The sequence below is a fragment of the Stigmatopora argus genome, chromosome 9, assembly GCF_051989625.1.
Source record: "Stigmatopora argus isolate UIUO_Sarg chromosome 9, RoL_Sarg_1.0, whole genome shotgun sequence".
Classification (NCBI taxonomy): Eukaryota; Metazoa; Chordata; class Actinopteri; order Syngnathiformes; family Syngnathidae; genus Stigmatopora; species Stigmatopora argus.
The window spans coordinates 16,158,828-16,174,139 of NC_135395.1; the positions used below are offsets into that span (position 1 = coordinate 16,158,828).

Sequence of the window (15,312 nt, forward strand, 5' to 3'; positions counted from 1 at the left end):
TGTTTGGCCAGTTTTCTCCTGCGGGTTAAAAAAAACACGCACGGGCGTCAAGGCAGCAATTTGCTCGCTTGTCCTTGTTCGGGGGGTGGGGGGTCTTTGGGGGGGATGGGGGGTGGGGGGTCTTTGGGGGGGATGGGGGGTAAGTACTTTTGCAGTCCAACTTATTTTACATATGAATTCAGTTCCAGGTGGTTTGCTCGTCACGCATGCTGACGCGATGTAAATTGGATCGCTCCTTTTTGTCTTTTCTTTTCTTTTTCCCGGGTGGGCGGGGCTTTACCTGTGGACGCCCATATATTTGCTCACCAGGTGCAAAACATCCACCGTCTTGTGTTTGGTTCGATTCCGGCCCGGGATGAAGGCGTTGTCTTCACCGCAGCCTCATAGGCACGGAACCAGGAGGGTAAGGTGCGGATTTAAATGGAGTAAAAACAACAACAACAACAAAAAGAAAACAGCTGTTAAAAGTCATGCGTCTGTTTTCAAGGTGTCCAAACCGGTTATGGAGAAACGCAGACGGGAGCGCATTAATCGCAGTTTGGAGACGCTGAGAATTTTGATGTTGGAAAATACACACAATGAGGTACACACTGCATTTTTTTTTCAAATCAAAAGCAAGTTGGATGTGATATTACTGCAAGGTACTGCGGCTTTAAGGTTTGACTTTTACGCAAATAAGTGTTAAAGCAAATCTCAAAAGTTAAATACAACTGGTTGTTTTTGTATTTGTTTATTTAATCTGCTGTGAACAGTTTTGGTAAATTATTTTACCCATTTACAACCAGCCACTCTCACACTAGTACCTGGGGGCAATTTAGAGTTTCCATTCAGCCTACCATGCATGTTTTCGGAATGTATGAGGAAACCGGAGTACCTGGAGAAAACCCACGCAGGCCTGGGGAGAACTGGATTTGAACCCAGGGCCCCAGAGCTGCAAGACTGACACGCTAACCACATATTTTTTGGGCACTGGCTCCTTAGCCGGTAACCGGTCAAATAGTCCCAGGGGCTATTTAGCCGGTAACTTATTATTTAACATTGAGTGAATAGGGGATTTTCTAAACCATTCAACCAATCTTATTGAAATTTGATGTGTTATTGCCAATTGATAGATTTTAACATTAGGGGAATATGGATTTGATGACTATTATTTAGGCAGTGGCTCCGTAGCCGTAGTTTCTTACTATTTATCCCACACAGAATTATTACTGACTAAATAGCCATATGGGGCCATATAGGCTATTTGACTAGTTACCGGCTAAGGAGCCACTGCCTATTTTTTTCCTGTAAATGTTGCCCTTACGAAGAGGAAATACTTCACACATAAGATAATTCTGACTTCAACTGTTTTTCTCTTAGAAATTATCCAACCCCAAAGTGGAGAAAGCCGAAATCCTGGAGAGCGTGGTTCAATTCCTCAAGTCGGACAACAAGGAGAAGGAGGAGAGGGATTCGGGTGCGCTCAAGTCAGTTTTATCCCCCAGGGTGCAACAAGTTTGCGGCCCCCATCAGCAGCAGCATCACGGCTACCAGGAGGGGATGAGGTCATGTCTCCTACGGATCCAAAGCTTCATAGCCAGTGATGAAAAGGGGCTCGGGCAAGGGTCCGGGGAAGCCGCTTCAACAAGTTCACCCTCACACGGCCGTGCTCTGTACCCCCCGCATCTGAACCGCCGCTATCAGTTCCAAGATGGTATACTCCCCCCTTCTCCAAGCCAGGGGTCCGAGTATCAGTACTGTGACACCAGGGAGTTGCTGTCCTCCCCCGCGTCTTGTGCCCAAAGTCCAGACCCTGTGTGGAGACCCTGGCCCCAGTCATAAATATTCTAATTTAGTCAAGAGCTAGATTCTATTTTTGATATTCCTTGCATGGCAGTGGACTAGGGGTCACCATATTTTTTTAGTTTTAACTAAAAGCAGCTTCATGCTGTTGTCTGATTAACACATTGGCTGCCATTTCCAGTGACAAATTCACGTGAACCGCACATTCAAATGAATTTGACGTATATTGCCGTCAATGGCAGCCATGTGGCTGTGTTGGTACCCCTGCAGTTGACATTGAAATATGTAATCACTTGTGCAAAATCAGCTGTCTATCCTATTTTTCAGGGTTTTTCCATTTTTATAATAGCCAATCAGCAAAACTTTTTTAAATATATTTTTAGGGAAATTTGAGAACTAGCTGCAACTTAGTAAAGATTTTTTTTTGTACTTTGGGGATTTTAAAAAACAACTTTTTGGAACCGGGGGTGTCGAGTCAGTAGTCTTCCAAAGTGGGATAAGCCTTGTAGTTCACACGTACTTGTTGCACATTGGACATGTCCATTAACATGCTAATGTAGGGTAGGACTGTTTTTCACATGTAAGAGGACACACAAGAGTGGCCACTCACAAAATGTCCACCGTTCCAGACTACATCCAATCTACAAACGCCCTGAATGCAACTGAAAAGCTTGTTTTGTTCAAAACTTGTATATGTAACTGCAAGGCTGATCCTACAGCAAGTATATTATGAACCAAATAAAATGGCATGATGAATCCCAACATAATACAAACTCATTTGGAGCGTCCTTTTTGTTTTATATTAACTTGAGCTGCTTTCAGCAACATTAACGTGTAATGTGAATCCAGATCTACCCCGTATTTCTTCTCCTGCATGGACCATTCCAAGGTGGCCTCTTTTTGAGGCCGGGCGAGTTGGATTTAAAAAAAGAAAAGAACACGGGTTATAAACACACATGATTTTTCAACCTCGAATAGACAAAGGGATTTTTTGCTTATTAATTGGCATCAAAAAAGCCCAAATAAACTGCAGGCCAGAAACTGAAAAAAGGGGCTGCACGCATCGTGGCGGAAGTGTCAAAACGATAATTGTTTTGTCATTGAAACGGGGCAACATCAGAGCTGAGGAAATAGCCCAGGTTGACGGCCGTTTTGCAGCGTCTCCTCGGTTAACGACCGAGTTTCACTCTTATCAGTGACGGTGTAGTGGGTTTTGACCGAAAAACATTTTGTAATCACTGCCATCCCTCACACATATGAACTCGATGCCTTCAATTGACACAAGTACGTATATAGTAAGGCTTTTTTCTTTAAAAAATCGACATAGTATAGTAAGGCTAAGAAAGTCGGAGAATAAATCTGACTTCTGATTCATCTCCTAGTTATTGCTGTGGTCCAGTGGCAAAAATATTGGTTCAGAACTTGAGGTGGGAATCAGGAGTGAGTTCAATTCCACTCTTTACAATTCACAAATTGTTTATTGAGGTAATGAAAAGGATAAATATAACTTCCAATCACTTCATTTCAGAAGTCACTGTGGTCCAGTTGCAAAGACAAACGGTCACAACTTCTGGTGGATTCAAGTTCAAATCAGGAATGAGTTCAATTCCACTCTTTGCAATTCACAAATTGTTTATTGAGGTAATGAAAAGGATAGATATAACTTCCAATCACTTCATTTCAGAAGTCACTGTGGTCCAGTGGCAAAGACAATGGGTCAGAACTTTAGGTGGACTCAAATTCAAATCAGGAATGAGTTCAATTCCACTCTTTGCAAATCACAAATTGTTTATTGAGGTAATGAAAAGGATAAATATAACTTCCAATCACTTCATTTCAGAAGTCACTGTGGTCCAGTTGCAAAGACAAACGGTCAGAACTTCTGGTGGACTCAAGTTCAAATCAGGAGTGAGTTCAATTCCACTCTTTGCAATTCTCAAATTGTTTATTGAGGTAATGAAAAGGATAAATATAACTTCCAATCACATCATTTCAGAAGTCACTGTGGTCCAGTGGCAAAGACAATGGGTCAGAACTTCAGGTGGACTCAAGTTCAAATCAGGAATGAGTTCAATTCCACTCTTTGCAATTCTCAAATTGTTTATTGAGGTAATGAAAAGGATAGATATAACTTCCAATCACGTTATTTCAGAAGTCACTGTGGTCCAGTGGCAAAGACAAACAGTCAGAACTTCTGGTGGACTCAAGTTCAAATCAGGAGTGAGTTCAATTCCACTCTTTGCAATTCTCAAATTGTTTATTGAGGTAATGAAAAGGATAGATATAACTTCCAATCACATCATTTCAGAAGTCACTGTGGTCCAGTGGCAAAGACAAATGGTCAAAACTTCTGGTGGACTCAAGTTCAAATCAGGAATGAGTTCAATTCCACTCTTTGCAATTCTCAAATTGTTTATTGAGGTAATGAAAAGGATAAATATAACTTCCAATCACCTTATTTCAGAAGTCACTGTGGTCCAGTGGCAAAGACAAGCAGTCAGAACTTCTGGTGGACTCAAGTTCAAATCAGGAATGAGTTCAATTCCACTCTTTGCAATTCTCAAATTGTTTATTTAGGTAATGAAAAGGATAGATATAACTTCCAATCACATCATTTCATTAGTCACTGTGGTCCAGTGGCAAAGACAAATGGTCAGAACTTCTGGTGGACTCAAGTTCAAATCAGGAATGAGTTCAATTCCACTCTTTGCAATTCTCAAATTGTTTATTGAGGTAATGAAAAGGATATATATAACTTCCAATCACATTATTTCAGAAGTCACTGTGGTCCAGTGGCAAAGACAAACAGTCAGAACTTCTGGTGGACTCAAGTTCAAATCAGGAATGAGTTCAATTCCACTCTTTGCAATTCTCAAATTGTTTATTGAGGTAATGAAAAGGATAGATATAACTTCCAATCAGATCATTTCAGAAGTCACTGTGGTGCAGTGGCAAAGACAATAGGTCAGAACTTTAAGTGGACTCAAGTTCAAATCAGGAGTGAGTTCAATTCCACTCTTTGCAATTCTCAAATTGTTTATTGAAGGTAATGAAAAGGATAGATATAACTTCCAATCACATTATTTCAGAAGTCACTGTGGTCCAGTGGCAAAGACAATGGGTCAGAACTTCAAGTGGACTCAAGTTCAAATAGGGAGTGAGTTCAATTCCACTCTTTGCAATTCTCAAATTGTTTATTGAAGGTAATGAAAAGGATAGATATAACTTCTAATCACATTATTTCAGAAGTCACTGTGGTCCAGTGGCAAAGACAATGGGTCAGAACTTCAAGTTCAAATCAGGAGTGAGTTCAATTCCACTCTTTGCAATTCTCAAATTGTTTATTGAAGGTAATGAAAAGGATAGATATAACTTCCAATCACATTATTTCAGAAGTCACTGTGGTCCAGTGGCAAAGACAATGGGTCAGAACTTGAAGTGGACTCGAGTTCAAATCAGGAGTGAGTTCAATTCCACTCTTTGCAATTCTCAAATTGTTTATTTAGGTAATGAAAAGGATAAATATAACTTCCAATCACTTCATTTCAGAAGTCACTGTGGTCCAGTGGCAAAGACAATGGGTCAGAACTTGAAGTGGACTCAAGTTCAAATCAGGAGTGAGTTCAATTCCACTCTTTGCAATTCTCAAATTGTTTATTTAGGTAATGAAAAGGATAGATATAACTTCCAATCACATCATTTCATTAGTCACTGTGGTCCAGTGGCAAAGACAAATGGTCAGAACTTCTGGTGGACTCAAGTTCAAATCAGGAATGAGTTCAATTCCACTCTTTGCAATTCTCAAATTGTTTATTGAGGTAATGAAAAGGATATATATAACTTCCAATCACATTATTTCAGAAGTCACTGTGGTCCAGTGGCAAAGACAAACAGTCAGAACTTCTGGTGGACTCAAGTTCAAATCAGGAATGAGTTCAATTCCACTCTTTGCAATTCTCAAATTGTTTATTGAGGTAATGAAAAGGATAGATATAACTTCCAATCAGATCATTTCAGAAGTCACTGTGGTGCAGTGGCAAAGACAATAGGTCAGAACTTTAAGTGGACTCAAGTTCAAATCAGGAGTGAGTTCAATTCCACTCTTTGCAATTCTCAAATTGTTTATTGAAGGTAATGAAAAGGATAGATATAACTTCCAATCACATTATTTCAGAAGTCACTGTGGTCCAGTGGCAAAGACAATGGGTCAGAACTTGAAGTGGACTCAAGTTCAAATAGGGAGTGAGTTCAATTCCACTCTTTGCAATTCTCAAATTGTTTATTGAAGGTAATGAAAAGGATAGATATAACTTCTAATCACATTATTTCAGAAGTCACTGTGGTCCAGTGGCAAAGACAATGGGTCAGAACTTCAAGTTCAAATCAGGAGTGAGTTCAATTCCACTCTTTGCAATTCTCAAATTGTTTATTGAAGGTAATGAAAAGGATAGATATAACTTCCAATCACATTATTTCAGAAGTCACTGTGGTCCAGTGGCAAAGACAATGGGTCAGAACTTGAAGTGGACTCGAGTTCAAATCAGGAGTGAGTTCAATTCCACTCTTTGCAATTCTCAAATTGTTTATTTAGGTAATGAAAAGGATAAATATAACTTCCAATCACTTCATTTCAGAAGTCACTGTGGTCCAGTGGCAAAGACAATGGGTCAGAACTTGAAGTGGACTCAAGTTCAAATCAGGAGTGAGTTCAATTCCACTCTTTGCAATTCTCAAATTGTTTATTGAAGGTAATGAAAAGGATAGATATAACTTCCAATCACATTATTTCAGAAGTCACTGTGGTCCAGTGGCAAAGACAATGGGTCAGAACTTCAAGTTCAAATCAGGAGTGAGTTCAATTCCACTCTTTGCAATTCTCAAATTGTTTATTGAGGTAATGAAAAGGATAAATATAACTTCCAATCACATTATTTCAGAAGTCACTGTGGTCCAGTGGCAAAGACAATGGGTCAGAACTTCAAGTGGACTCAAGTTCAAATAGGGAGTGAGTTCAATTCCACTCTTTGCAATTCTCAAATTGTTTATTGAAGGTAATGAAAAGGATAGATATAACTTCCAATCACATTATTTCAGAAGTCACTGTGGTCCAGTGGCAAAGACAATGGGTCAGAACTTCAAGTGGACTCAAGTTCAAATAGGGAGTGAGTTCAATTCCACTCTTTGCAATTCTCAAATTGTTTATTGAAGGTAATGAAAAGGATAGATATAACTTCCAATCACATTATTTCAGAAGTCACTGTGGTCTAGTGGCAAAGACAATGGGTCAGAACTTCAAGTTCAAATCAGGAGTGAGTTCAATTCCACTCTTTGCAATTCTCAAATTGTTTATTGAAGGTAATGAAAAGGATAGATATAACTTCCAATCACATTATTTCAGAAGTCACTGTGGTCCAGTGGCAAAGACAATGGGTCAGAACTTCAAGTGGACTCAAGTTCAAATAGGGAGTGAGTTCAATTCCACTCTTTGCAATTCTCAAATTGTTTATTTAGGTAATGAAAAGGATAAATATAACTTCCAATCACTTCATTTCAGAAGTCACTGTGGTCCAGTGGCAAAGACAATGGGTCAGAACTTGAAGTGGACTCAAGTTCAAATCAGGAGTGAGTTCAATTCCACTCTTTGCAATTCTCAAATTGTTTATTGAAGGTAATGAAAAGGATAGATATAACTTCCAATCACATTATTTCAGAAGTCACTGTGGTCCAGTGGCAAAGACAATGGGTCAGAACTTCAAGTTCAAATCAGGAGTGAGTTCAATTCCACTCTTTGCAATTCTCAAATTGTTTATTGAGGTAATGAAAAGGATAAATATAACTTCCAATCACTTCATTTCAGAAGTCACTGTGGTCCAGTGGCAAAGACAATGGGTCAGAACTTGAAGTGGACTCAAGTTCAAATCAGGAGTGAGTTCAATTCCACTCTTTGCAATTCTCAAATTGTTTATTGAAGGTAATGAAAAGGATAGATATAACTTCCAATCACATTATTTCAGAAGTCACTGTGGTCCAGTGGCAAAGACAATGGGTCAGAACTTCAAGTGGACTCAAGTTCAAATAGGGAGTGAGTTCAATTCCACTCTTTGCAATTCTCAAATTGTTTATTGAAGGTAATGAAAAGGATAGATATAACTTCCAATCACATTATTTCAGAAGTCACTGTGGTCCAGTGGCAAAGACAATGGGTCAGAACTTCAAGTTCAAATCAGGAGTGAGTTCAATTCCACTCTTTGCAATTCTCAAATTGTTTATTGAAGGTAATGAAAAGGATAGATATAACTTCCAATCACATTATTTCAGAAGTCACTGTGGTCCAGTGGCAAAGACAATGGGTCAGAACTTGAAGTGGACTCGAGTTCAAATCAGGAGTGAGTTCAATTCCACTCTTTGCAATTCTCAAATTGTTTATTTAGGTAATGAAAAGGATAAATATAACTTCCAATCATGTATAGGCGGGCCGCCTTGTGGTGTAGTGGGTAAGTCACCTGCCTGCGACATGGGTGTCGAGGGTTCACGTCCCGGTGTCGCCAGTCAACGACTGTATGGTGTCGGCAGTCGGCCGCAGGCCGACTGTCGAACACCACCAGGAACCCCCCCCTCCCAACTGTCTTCCGGTCAGCCGAAGGCTGACCGGAAATATTGTTTTGCTGAAAAAAATGACTAAGTCTTTATTTGAATGAAAAAAGGATTACCCATTGACTGAACTACTAGTGTAGTGATTAGTCAAACGAGAGCGGGATTCGAACCCCATCTCGCACATGGCAGTCAAATCCACTAACTTGAGGTCTGTCTGAGCCATTGTCTTTGCCACTGGACCACAGTGACTTCTGAAATTGTTTGATTGGAACTTATATCTATCCTTTTCATTACCTCAATAAACAATTTGAGAATTGCAAAGAGTGGAATTGAACTCACTCCTGATTTGAACTTGAAGTTCTGACCCATTGTCTTTGCCACTGGACCACAATGACTTCTGAAATAATGTGATTGGAAGTTATATCTATCCTTTTCATGACCTTCAATAAACAATTTGAGAATTGCAAAGAGTGGAATTGAACTCACTCCTGATTTGAACTTGAGTCCACCTGAAGTTCTGACCCATTGTCTTTGCCACTGGACCACAGTGACTTCTGAAATGATGTGATTGGAAGTTATATCTATCCCTTTCATTACCTCAATAAACAATTTGAGAATTGCAAAGAGTGGAATTGAACTCACTCCTGATTCCCACCTCATGTTCTGACCCATTGATATTGCCAGTGGACCACAGCAACAACTAGAAGTTGAAGAATCAGAAGTCAGATTTATTCTTCAACTCTCTTAGCCTTACTTGCTATGTCATTTTTTAAAGAAAAAAAGCCTTACTATACTATGTCATTTTTTAAGAAAAGAAGCCTTACTAATAGTAAGGCTTCTTTTCTTAAAAAATGACATAGTATAGTAAGGCTTTTTTTCTTAAAAAACGATATTGTATAGTAAGTTACTATACAATATCGTTTTTTAAGAAAAAAAGGCTTCCTCTACTATGTCGTTTTTCAAGTAAAAAAAGCCATGCTTTACTATGTCGTTTTTTAGGAAAAAAAGCCTTACTATACTATGTCGTTTTTTAAAGGAAAAAAGCCATACTATACTATGTCGTTTTTAGGGGGGAAAGCCTTACTATACTATGTCGTTTTTTAAGAAAAAAAGCCTTACTATACATGGTCTTTTTTAAACAAAAAAGCCTTACTATACATGGTCATTTTTTAAGAAAAAAGCCTTACTATACATGGTCTTTTTTAAACAAAAAAGCCTTACTATACATGGTCATTTTTTAAGAAAAAAGCCTTACTATACATGGTCTTTTTTGTAAATAAAAAGCCTTACTATACTATGTCGTTTTTCACACTCATACCTAAGGACAATTTAGAGTGTCCAATCAGCCTACAATGCATGTTTTTTGGAATGTGGGAGGAAACCAGAGTACCCAAAGAAAACCCATGCAGGCCCGGAATAAACAGGCAAACTCCACACAGGTGGACCGACCTGGATTTGAACCCAGGCTGAGGCGTTAACCACTCGCCACCAATATTCCATGTCAGAAAAATTACTTTTTTTTAAATTAAACAAGATTATTTGCACTGGAACCCACACGATAAATGTGTGATCTGTTCCTTTGAGGTTAAAGTCCTTTCATAGGCTATCGAGGAGAGGATTGTCTACATGTTAAATAATAAAGAAGCTACACTTGAAACTCATGGATGCCAATGGACGTTTTCCAATTGTTAACAGCCGCTGTTTTGGCTCTTTAAAGATGAAAGCACCATGAGATCAACATCACAAAGCACACCTAATGGGCCATTCCTACCTCCCATCCCAGGTAACAATAAAGGGAAAAAAACACTGGAAAACAATCCAAAGAATAGGGTTTTTTAATTTTAACGTGAAACAAAATTTCAAGTACTATTTTGATTGGAAAAGCGTGTGAAAATAATGATGTTTCATCACTTGAGAAGCCTAATTTCCTTCCATGAATGAGGGGCCTTAGTCCCGCTGCGGTGGTCACATGGTTACTTGACGGATTAGACCTCCCGCATGAAAAGAGCATCAATAGTCGGAATGAGATTAGTTTTTCATTGAGGGACATCGGCCTCCTAAAAAGCAGATTTAACATCATTTGTGTGCGTCAAAATGCAAAGGGGGATTATTTGCTCCACTTCGCAGACACTCGTTTAACAGGGATTTGGAGGTTTAATTAAATGCAGAAAGTGTGGAGATTGTGTGTGGGTGAGTGTGCGTAGTTATCGGATGCTATTTCTAATCAATTTTGGCAGCATTCGCTTCTGTGTTAAGTGGCAGAGTGGGATCGATCACTGCCGGCTTTCGAGAAAATTAATGTATTTTAGTTGCCTTGTAATGCAGAAAATACGGTAAACGATGTGGCTCAATATATTGGTTTAAGCACAAGTGAATCAAAATCAATAAAAATGCTAAATGAATATAATTTCAATATTCCCTTGTTTAAAAAAAACATTAAAAATATTGTCTTGACAAAATTGTCATACACAATGAAACTGATTGGTAATTTTTATTGGTTTAGGTAATTTGGAGATGATTATGTTAAATGTGTCATCATTTTGTATTAGATTGATCATTGCAGAACATCATACCAAAGAATCGATAATGTATTACGCCATCATGAAATATTTGTCGACCGTCAAAAAGTTCCTGCCCCCTCCTGAAATATTTTTGTAGCTCCGCCCTTTCCTGGTTTGGACATCTATCGCCATCAATGGCAATGAAACGGTGGTGATGACAAGCATGAAAAAAAAAAAGTTTATTAGCTAAAAACTGAGAAGTGGCAACAGTAAAGCTGCAAATGAGTGACAGAGATGCAATTTTGCATCGTTTCTTCAAACTCAGCCATCCGTGAGTTAAGTGTCCCACTGGAGTGAGTACGTGTGTGCGGACGCATGAAAAGTCTTCAGACTTTGCCCACAGGGAGGCCTTGCGCTTTTTTGAACTCCTGTTGTAAACTGGACAAAAGCTGTCGATGCTGGTCGGACTGCTTCTCCATGTCTTTGAGGAGAGTGTCGTACCGCTGACTGGAACAGAGAAGGGAGTCCAAGAGTCAAAATTTGAGCAACATTGAGTGCGAGAGGAAAGTTGATCATTTATTGATCCGTGGATGGATATTTTGACTCTCCCAAAATTCTAAATTTGTAAAATGACACAAAACACTTGGTGTTGTTGGTGGGCAGTGTTACGGCTGAATAAAAGTAGTATTAACATTAATTTTATAGTGATTTTTATTCTAATAAAAAAAGGGGTGGTGGCTTATTTAAATTATTTGTAATATTAAAACATGAGGAAACTATATATCTCACACACAGTCCAAACTAAAAATGAATTTCTGTGATTTTATAATTGTTAAAAAAATATTTCTCCTTTAAAAAACAGTAAATATTTTCTTGTCTTAATTAATTTAGATTTTAAAAATGAATTTGAATAAAGGAAATATTGCTGTAGTCTTCAATGAAAGCAAATTATCTTTATGATTCATCAAAATTAAATACTTGCAAACACCTCCATTTGCTTTGGTAAACAATGATGCAGTTCCAGTTACATAATAATCAGTCTCCACTTTTTCCAGCATACCTGTTTTGGTTGCAATGCAAATTCCCAGCTAAAAAGTGTTAGTTTTTCGCCTTCAAGTCTTAAATTGTTCAATGTAGCAACTTGCACATGAAGCTCAACAGCGACCCATGTCGGTTTTTAATGGTAACTACTGCATTGACCGAGCCCAGTGCATTAACACAGAAAATAAACAGAAAATGCAGGTTGCCTGGATAAAATTTAAACATATTAACTCACATCTCTCCATTGATGTACTCCAATCTTTTCGTCACCGTCGCTTTGGCCTCATCCAAGTCTTGTTTAACCAAAACCGGGCCAATTAATTTGTATACCGTGTTTGCACTGTCTAGAATGTCAAGCTCCTGCAAACAGAGATGTACATCCGATTTATTCAAAATGTAAATGTCAAAAGGTGGAATTAAGACATACCTCTTTTACGATATTATTCTCTGCAAGTTGCGTTTCCAGCTTCTGTCGGGCTGTCATGCTCTTGCTCACATCTAGACAGCACAGACAATCGGGAGAAAGTGAATTATTCATAAATAATAATGCACAGAAAGGCTACTGGATATTTACAGAGTTAAAGAGTGTCCTTATATGGGAAGCTAACAAGTCACTGTAGCCAAAAGCCATGCTTACCGCACCTACCTTTTTGCATTTGGGTATATTTTTCTAACTCAGCGTTGAGTTTCTTTTGAATGGCCTCTGCCATTGTGCTCTTGGTTATAAATAATTACAAATGGTCACTTGATTAAGTTAATATTTTAGAAAACAATGATTTGCAAAATGTGAAGACTCAGGTTGAGCGCCGGAAAAGGTGATGGCTGGTGACGGAAGTTGTTCTTGTTCTTTGTAATTTTGAGGGGAATCAATTATATTAAATATTTTATCGCCACCTGCTGGTGTGGCGTGTACGCCGAACGAGGTTATGACAAAATACAGTTAATAAAATTAAATAAATAAATAATATGTATTATCGCTTCCATGGTAGTGTTAATCTAATGTATTCCTATTTGTCAGTGTGATGTTTTGAATTTTGTCGCATTGCGACTTTTTACGACAGCGATCGGCTTTACGACGCTGCACAGAGTTCACGGTTGTCCCGTTGAAAAATGGCTTCGTCGTTTTGGAAAGGCGTCGTCGGCGTTGGACTTTTTGCCTTAGCACACGCAGGTTTCTCAGCGGCACAACGTGAGCATGTTGCCTCAAATCGGGGTCCGGGTGGGGGTACTGTTATCTCTCGTGGGGGGGTTACAAATTCATTCATCGGCTAGCGGGGCCTTGTGGGGTGACGGCTAGATGCTAAAGCAATTCTTATTAGCGAACGCGGATGACGTCCTCCGATTCTTACTGTGAAATTCATCTTGTTTGTCTTGTGTAATACTTTTTTTTAAACAATAAACTTGCGTGTCTTTCTTTTCCTAACATAATCTTCCCCGTTAGATCGATCGTACATGCGACTTACAGAGAAGGAAAACGAAACCCTGCCAATCGACGTGAGTCTCCTTTATGTCCGAAACTATTCATCTTTGCAGATTTTAATTTTTTTTAACGATTGTCTATTTTTTTCGTGTTGCAGATTGTACTTCAGACCTTGCTGTCGTTCATCATGACCTGCTATGGGATTGTGCATATTGCAGGGGAGTTTAAAGACATGGACGCCTCTTCGGAGCTCAAGAACAAGTATGTTGCATTCACGTGAACGAGTAATGCTCTGTAAATTACAACCTTTACTGCTTTTGACTGCAATAGACGTCCAATCCATTTTGACTTGGTCTCCCAGTCAAAATGGATTGGACGCCCATTGCTTTTAATGGAAGTTATTGAGTTCTAATGCAAGGTGGTCACTCTGTTTACCAATTGAACTTTTGGAATATCTTTGCCCCACTTACGTATTACACACGTATTACAAAGGCGGATAAATTTTTCAACACCACGAGAACCTCGTTTGTTTCACCTTGAATTGCTACCCTATTTCTCACGTTAATGTAAGCAAGTGTTTCCTCTTGCAGAACATTTGACACTCTGAGGAATCACCCGTCTTTTTACCTCTTCAACCACCGAGGACGAGTGCTGTTCCGCAACGGCGAGGAAGAGCCGTCCTCTCAGCAAGCGCTTCCCAACAACCCCTTACGGCTCCGCAAGCTGGAGCATTTGCACTGAGACTGGCCTTTTTTCCTGCCTGAGAAATTACTCCCGTCAGATAGGATTTTCCTTCTTCTTCTTCTTGTTATTGTTAGACAGAGGGGCGGAGTCGCAACTCACCATTTTTACATCGTCCATCCATCATGCTGTACAAACTAACCTATCTTCACTAAAGTGGTCACTTCCACCAGTGTGCCAACCTTTCATTTTGTCCATCCGTCACGCTGTACGGAAATGCTTCGGCATTTGACAGAGTCAATGTGTCCTTTCTGACACAACTTGGGGTATTTCTCGCCTTTGCACTGAATATTCTCCATAAGAAAGGGTTTTAAAAAAATGACACCGGATTCATTTCACCCATTTGTTATATTTCATATGTTTGAACTTTTTTTCCCCGATAGCTTTAGCTCCCTGAAGGAAGTTTCAGTTTGGTGTGACAGGATGTGAGGAAATGCTTACTCTTCCCTTGCTAATACTATTTTTTTTTTGACTTGGAAATGAAATGATGGTACATCTCTTGTCATTTACATTTTGTTTATTATATATAAATAATTTAATCAAAGCTAACTGATTTTACACTTGATGTTTGACTTTTATGCAGTTGACGTTTATTAAGATAAATTCTTTTGCAGAACAAAATGGTGTAGCAACTGCCCTTCCGTTGCATTACAAAGATCTATTTTCGTTCATGTTCTTCCTCATTGACAAATTTGCCCGTATTTATGTCGTTTTTAAATTAACAAAATTAGTTGGAAGGGTTGCCAAGATTTAAGAACTTGCGCTCATGTTATTCCTCATTGTCAAATTTGCCCGTATTTATGTCGTTTTTAAATTAACAAAATTAGTTGGAAGGGTTTGCCAAGATTTAAGAACTTGCATGTTCTTCGAAATAGACACCGTGTTTTGGCTGTCAAATGTCTTTAAAGGAAAATTAAAGAATTCACGACATGGTTTTTAAACTTGTTTTTACGTTCTTGTTGTGTTCCTGTTTAGTTAGGGCAGGTCTTCTTATAAACTAGTAATTGTGGTCGTGAGCGACACCAGATATTTCCGTTATTGCTCACGTTGTCCACCAGACGGCGTCAATGTAAACCACTCCAAAATACCATTCAAAGCCTTTTTGTGGGTTATTTGATAGTAGGTAATAAAATCAGTGATTTTAGTTATGAAAATAACTTTTCATATCACGTATTACTTTTTTTAGTACTCATATTATTGCAAAGTAATAATACAATATTTTTTGTGATTGAA

The 15,312-nt window shown here is 38.7% G+C and overlaps 3 protein-coding genes across 3 annotated transcripts; 2 read left to right on the forward strand and 1 right to left on the reverse strand.

Moving 5' to 3' along the window:
• The first annotated feature begins 303 nt into the window (after positions 1 to 303).
• Positions 304 to 2,446, forward strand: LOC144082800 (transcription factor HES-5-like). The gene is made up of 3 exons (XM_077610224.1): positions 304 to 403; positions 488 to 583; positions 1,360 to 2,446. Exons 1-3 carry the CDS (start codon positions 356 to 358, stop codon positions 1,819 to 1,821), a joined length of 606 nt encoding a protein of 201 aa, XP_077466350.1. The 5' UTR covers positions 304 to 355; the 3' UTR covers positions 1,822 to 2,446.
• Positions 2,447 to 10,848: 8,402 nt separating this feature from the next.
• On the reverse strand, positions 10,849 to 12,770 carry LOC144082564 (prefoldin subunit 6-like). Its single transcript, XM_077609802.1, has 4 exons — positions 12,565 to 12,770; positions 12,346 to 12,416; positions 12,154 to 12,278; positions 10,849 to 11,384 (listed from the first exon to the last, which is right to left on the reverse strand). Exons 1-4 carry the CDS (start codon positions 12,626 to 12,628, stop codon positions 11,264 to 11,266), a joined length of 381 nt encoding a protein of 126 aa, XP_077465928.1. The 5' UTR covers positions 12,629 to 12,770; the 3' UTR covers positions 10,849 to 11,263.
• Positions 12,771 to 12,959: 189 nt separating this feature from the next.
• LOC144082385 (ER membrane protein complex subunit 5) lies at positions 12,960 to 15,020 on the forward strand. The gene is made up of 4 exons (XM_077609517.1): positions 12,960 to 13,107; positions 13,360 to 13,412; positions 13,496 to 13,599; positions 13,929 to 15,020. Exons 1-4 carry the CDS (start codon positions 13,029 to 13,031, stop codon positions 14,077 to 14,079), a joined length of 387 nt encoding a protein of 128 aa, XP_077465643.1. The 5' UTR covers positions 12,960 to 13,028; the 3' UTR covers positions 14,080 to 15,020.
• Positions 15,021 to 15,312: the final 292 nt, after the last annotated feature.

Excerpts from the sequence above, each read along its gene's own strand:
- LOC144082385 (XM_077609517.1), top strand. The coding sequence starts at position 13,029 with ATGGCTTCGTCGTTTTGGAAAGGCGTCGTCGGCGTTGGACTTTTTGCC. Across the intron at positions 13,413-13,495 it reads ACGAAACCCTGCCAATCGAC|ATTGTACTTCAGACCTTGCT; the intron begins GTGAGTCTCCTT and ends TTCGTGTTGCAG. Across the intron at positions 13,600-13,928 it reads TCTTCGGAGCTCAAGAACAA|AACATTTGACACTCTGAGGA; the intron begins GTATGTTGCATT and ends TTCCTCTTGCAG.
- LOC144082800 (XM_077610224.1), top strand. The coding sequence starts at position 356 with ATGAAGGCGTTGTCTTCACCGCAGCCTCATAGGCACGGAACCAGGAGG. Across the intron at positions 404-487 it reads ATAGGCACGGAACCAGGAGG|GTGTCCAAACCGGTTATGGA; the intron begins GTAAGGTGCGGA and ends TCTGTTTTCAAG. Across the intron at positions 584-1,359 it reads TGGAAAATACACACAATGAG|AAATTATCCAACCCCAAAGT; the intron begins GTACACACTGCA and ends TTTTTCTCTTAG.
- LOC144082564 (XM_077609802.1), bottom strand. The coding sequence starts at position 12,628 with ATGGCAGAGGCCATTCAAAAGAAACTCAACGCTGAGTTAGAAAAATAT. Across the intron at positions 12,279-12,345 it reads AGAATAATATCGTAAAAGAG|GAGCTTGACATTCTAGACAG; the intron begins GTATGTCTTAAT and ends CTCTGTTTGCAG. Across the intron at positions 11,385-12,153 it reads GAGTACATCAATGGAGAGAT|TCAGCGGTACGACACTCTCC; the intron begins GTGAGTTAATAT and ends TCTCTGTTCCAG.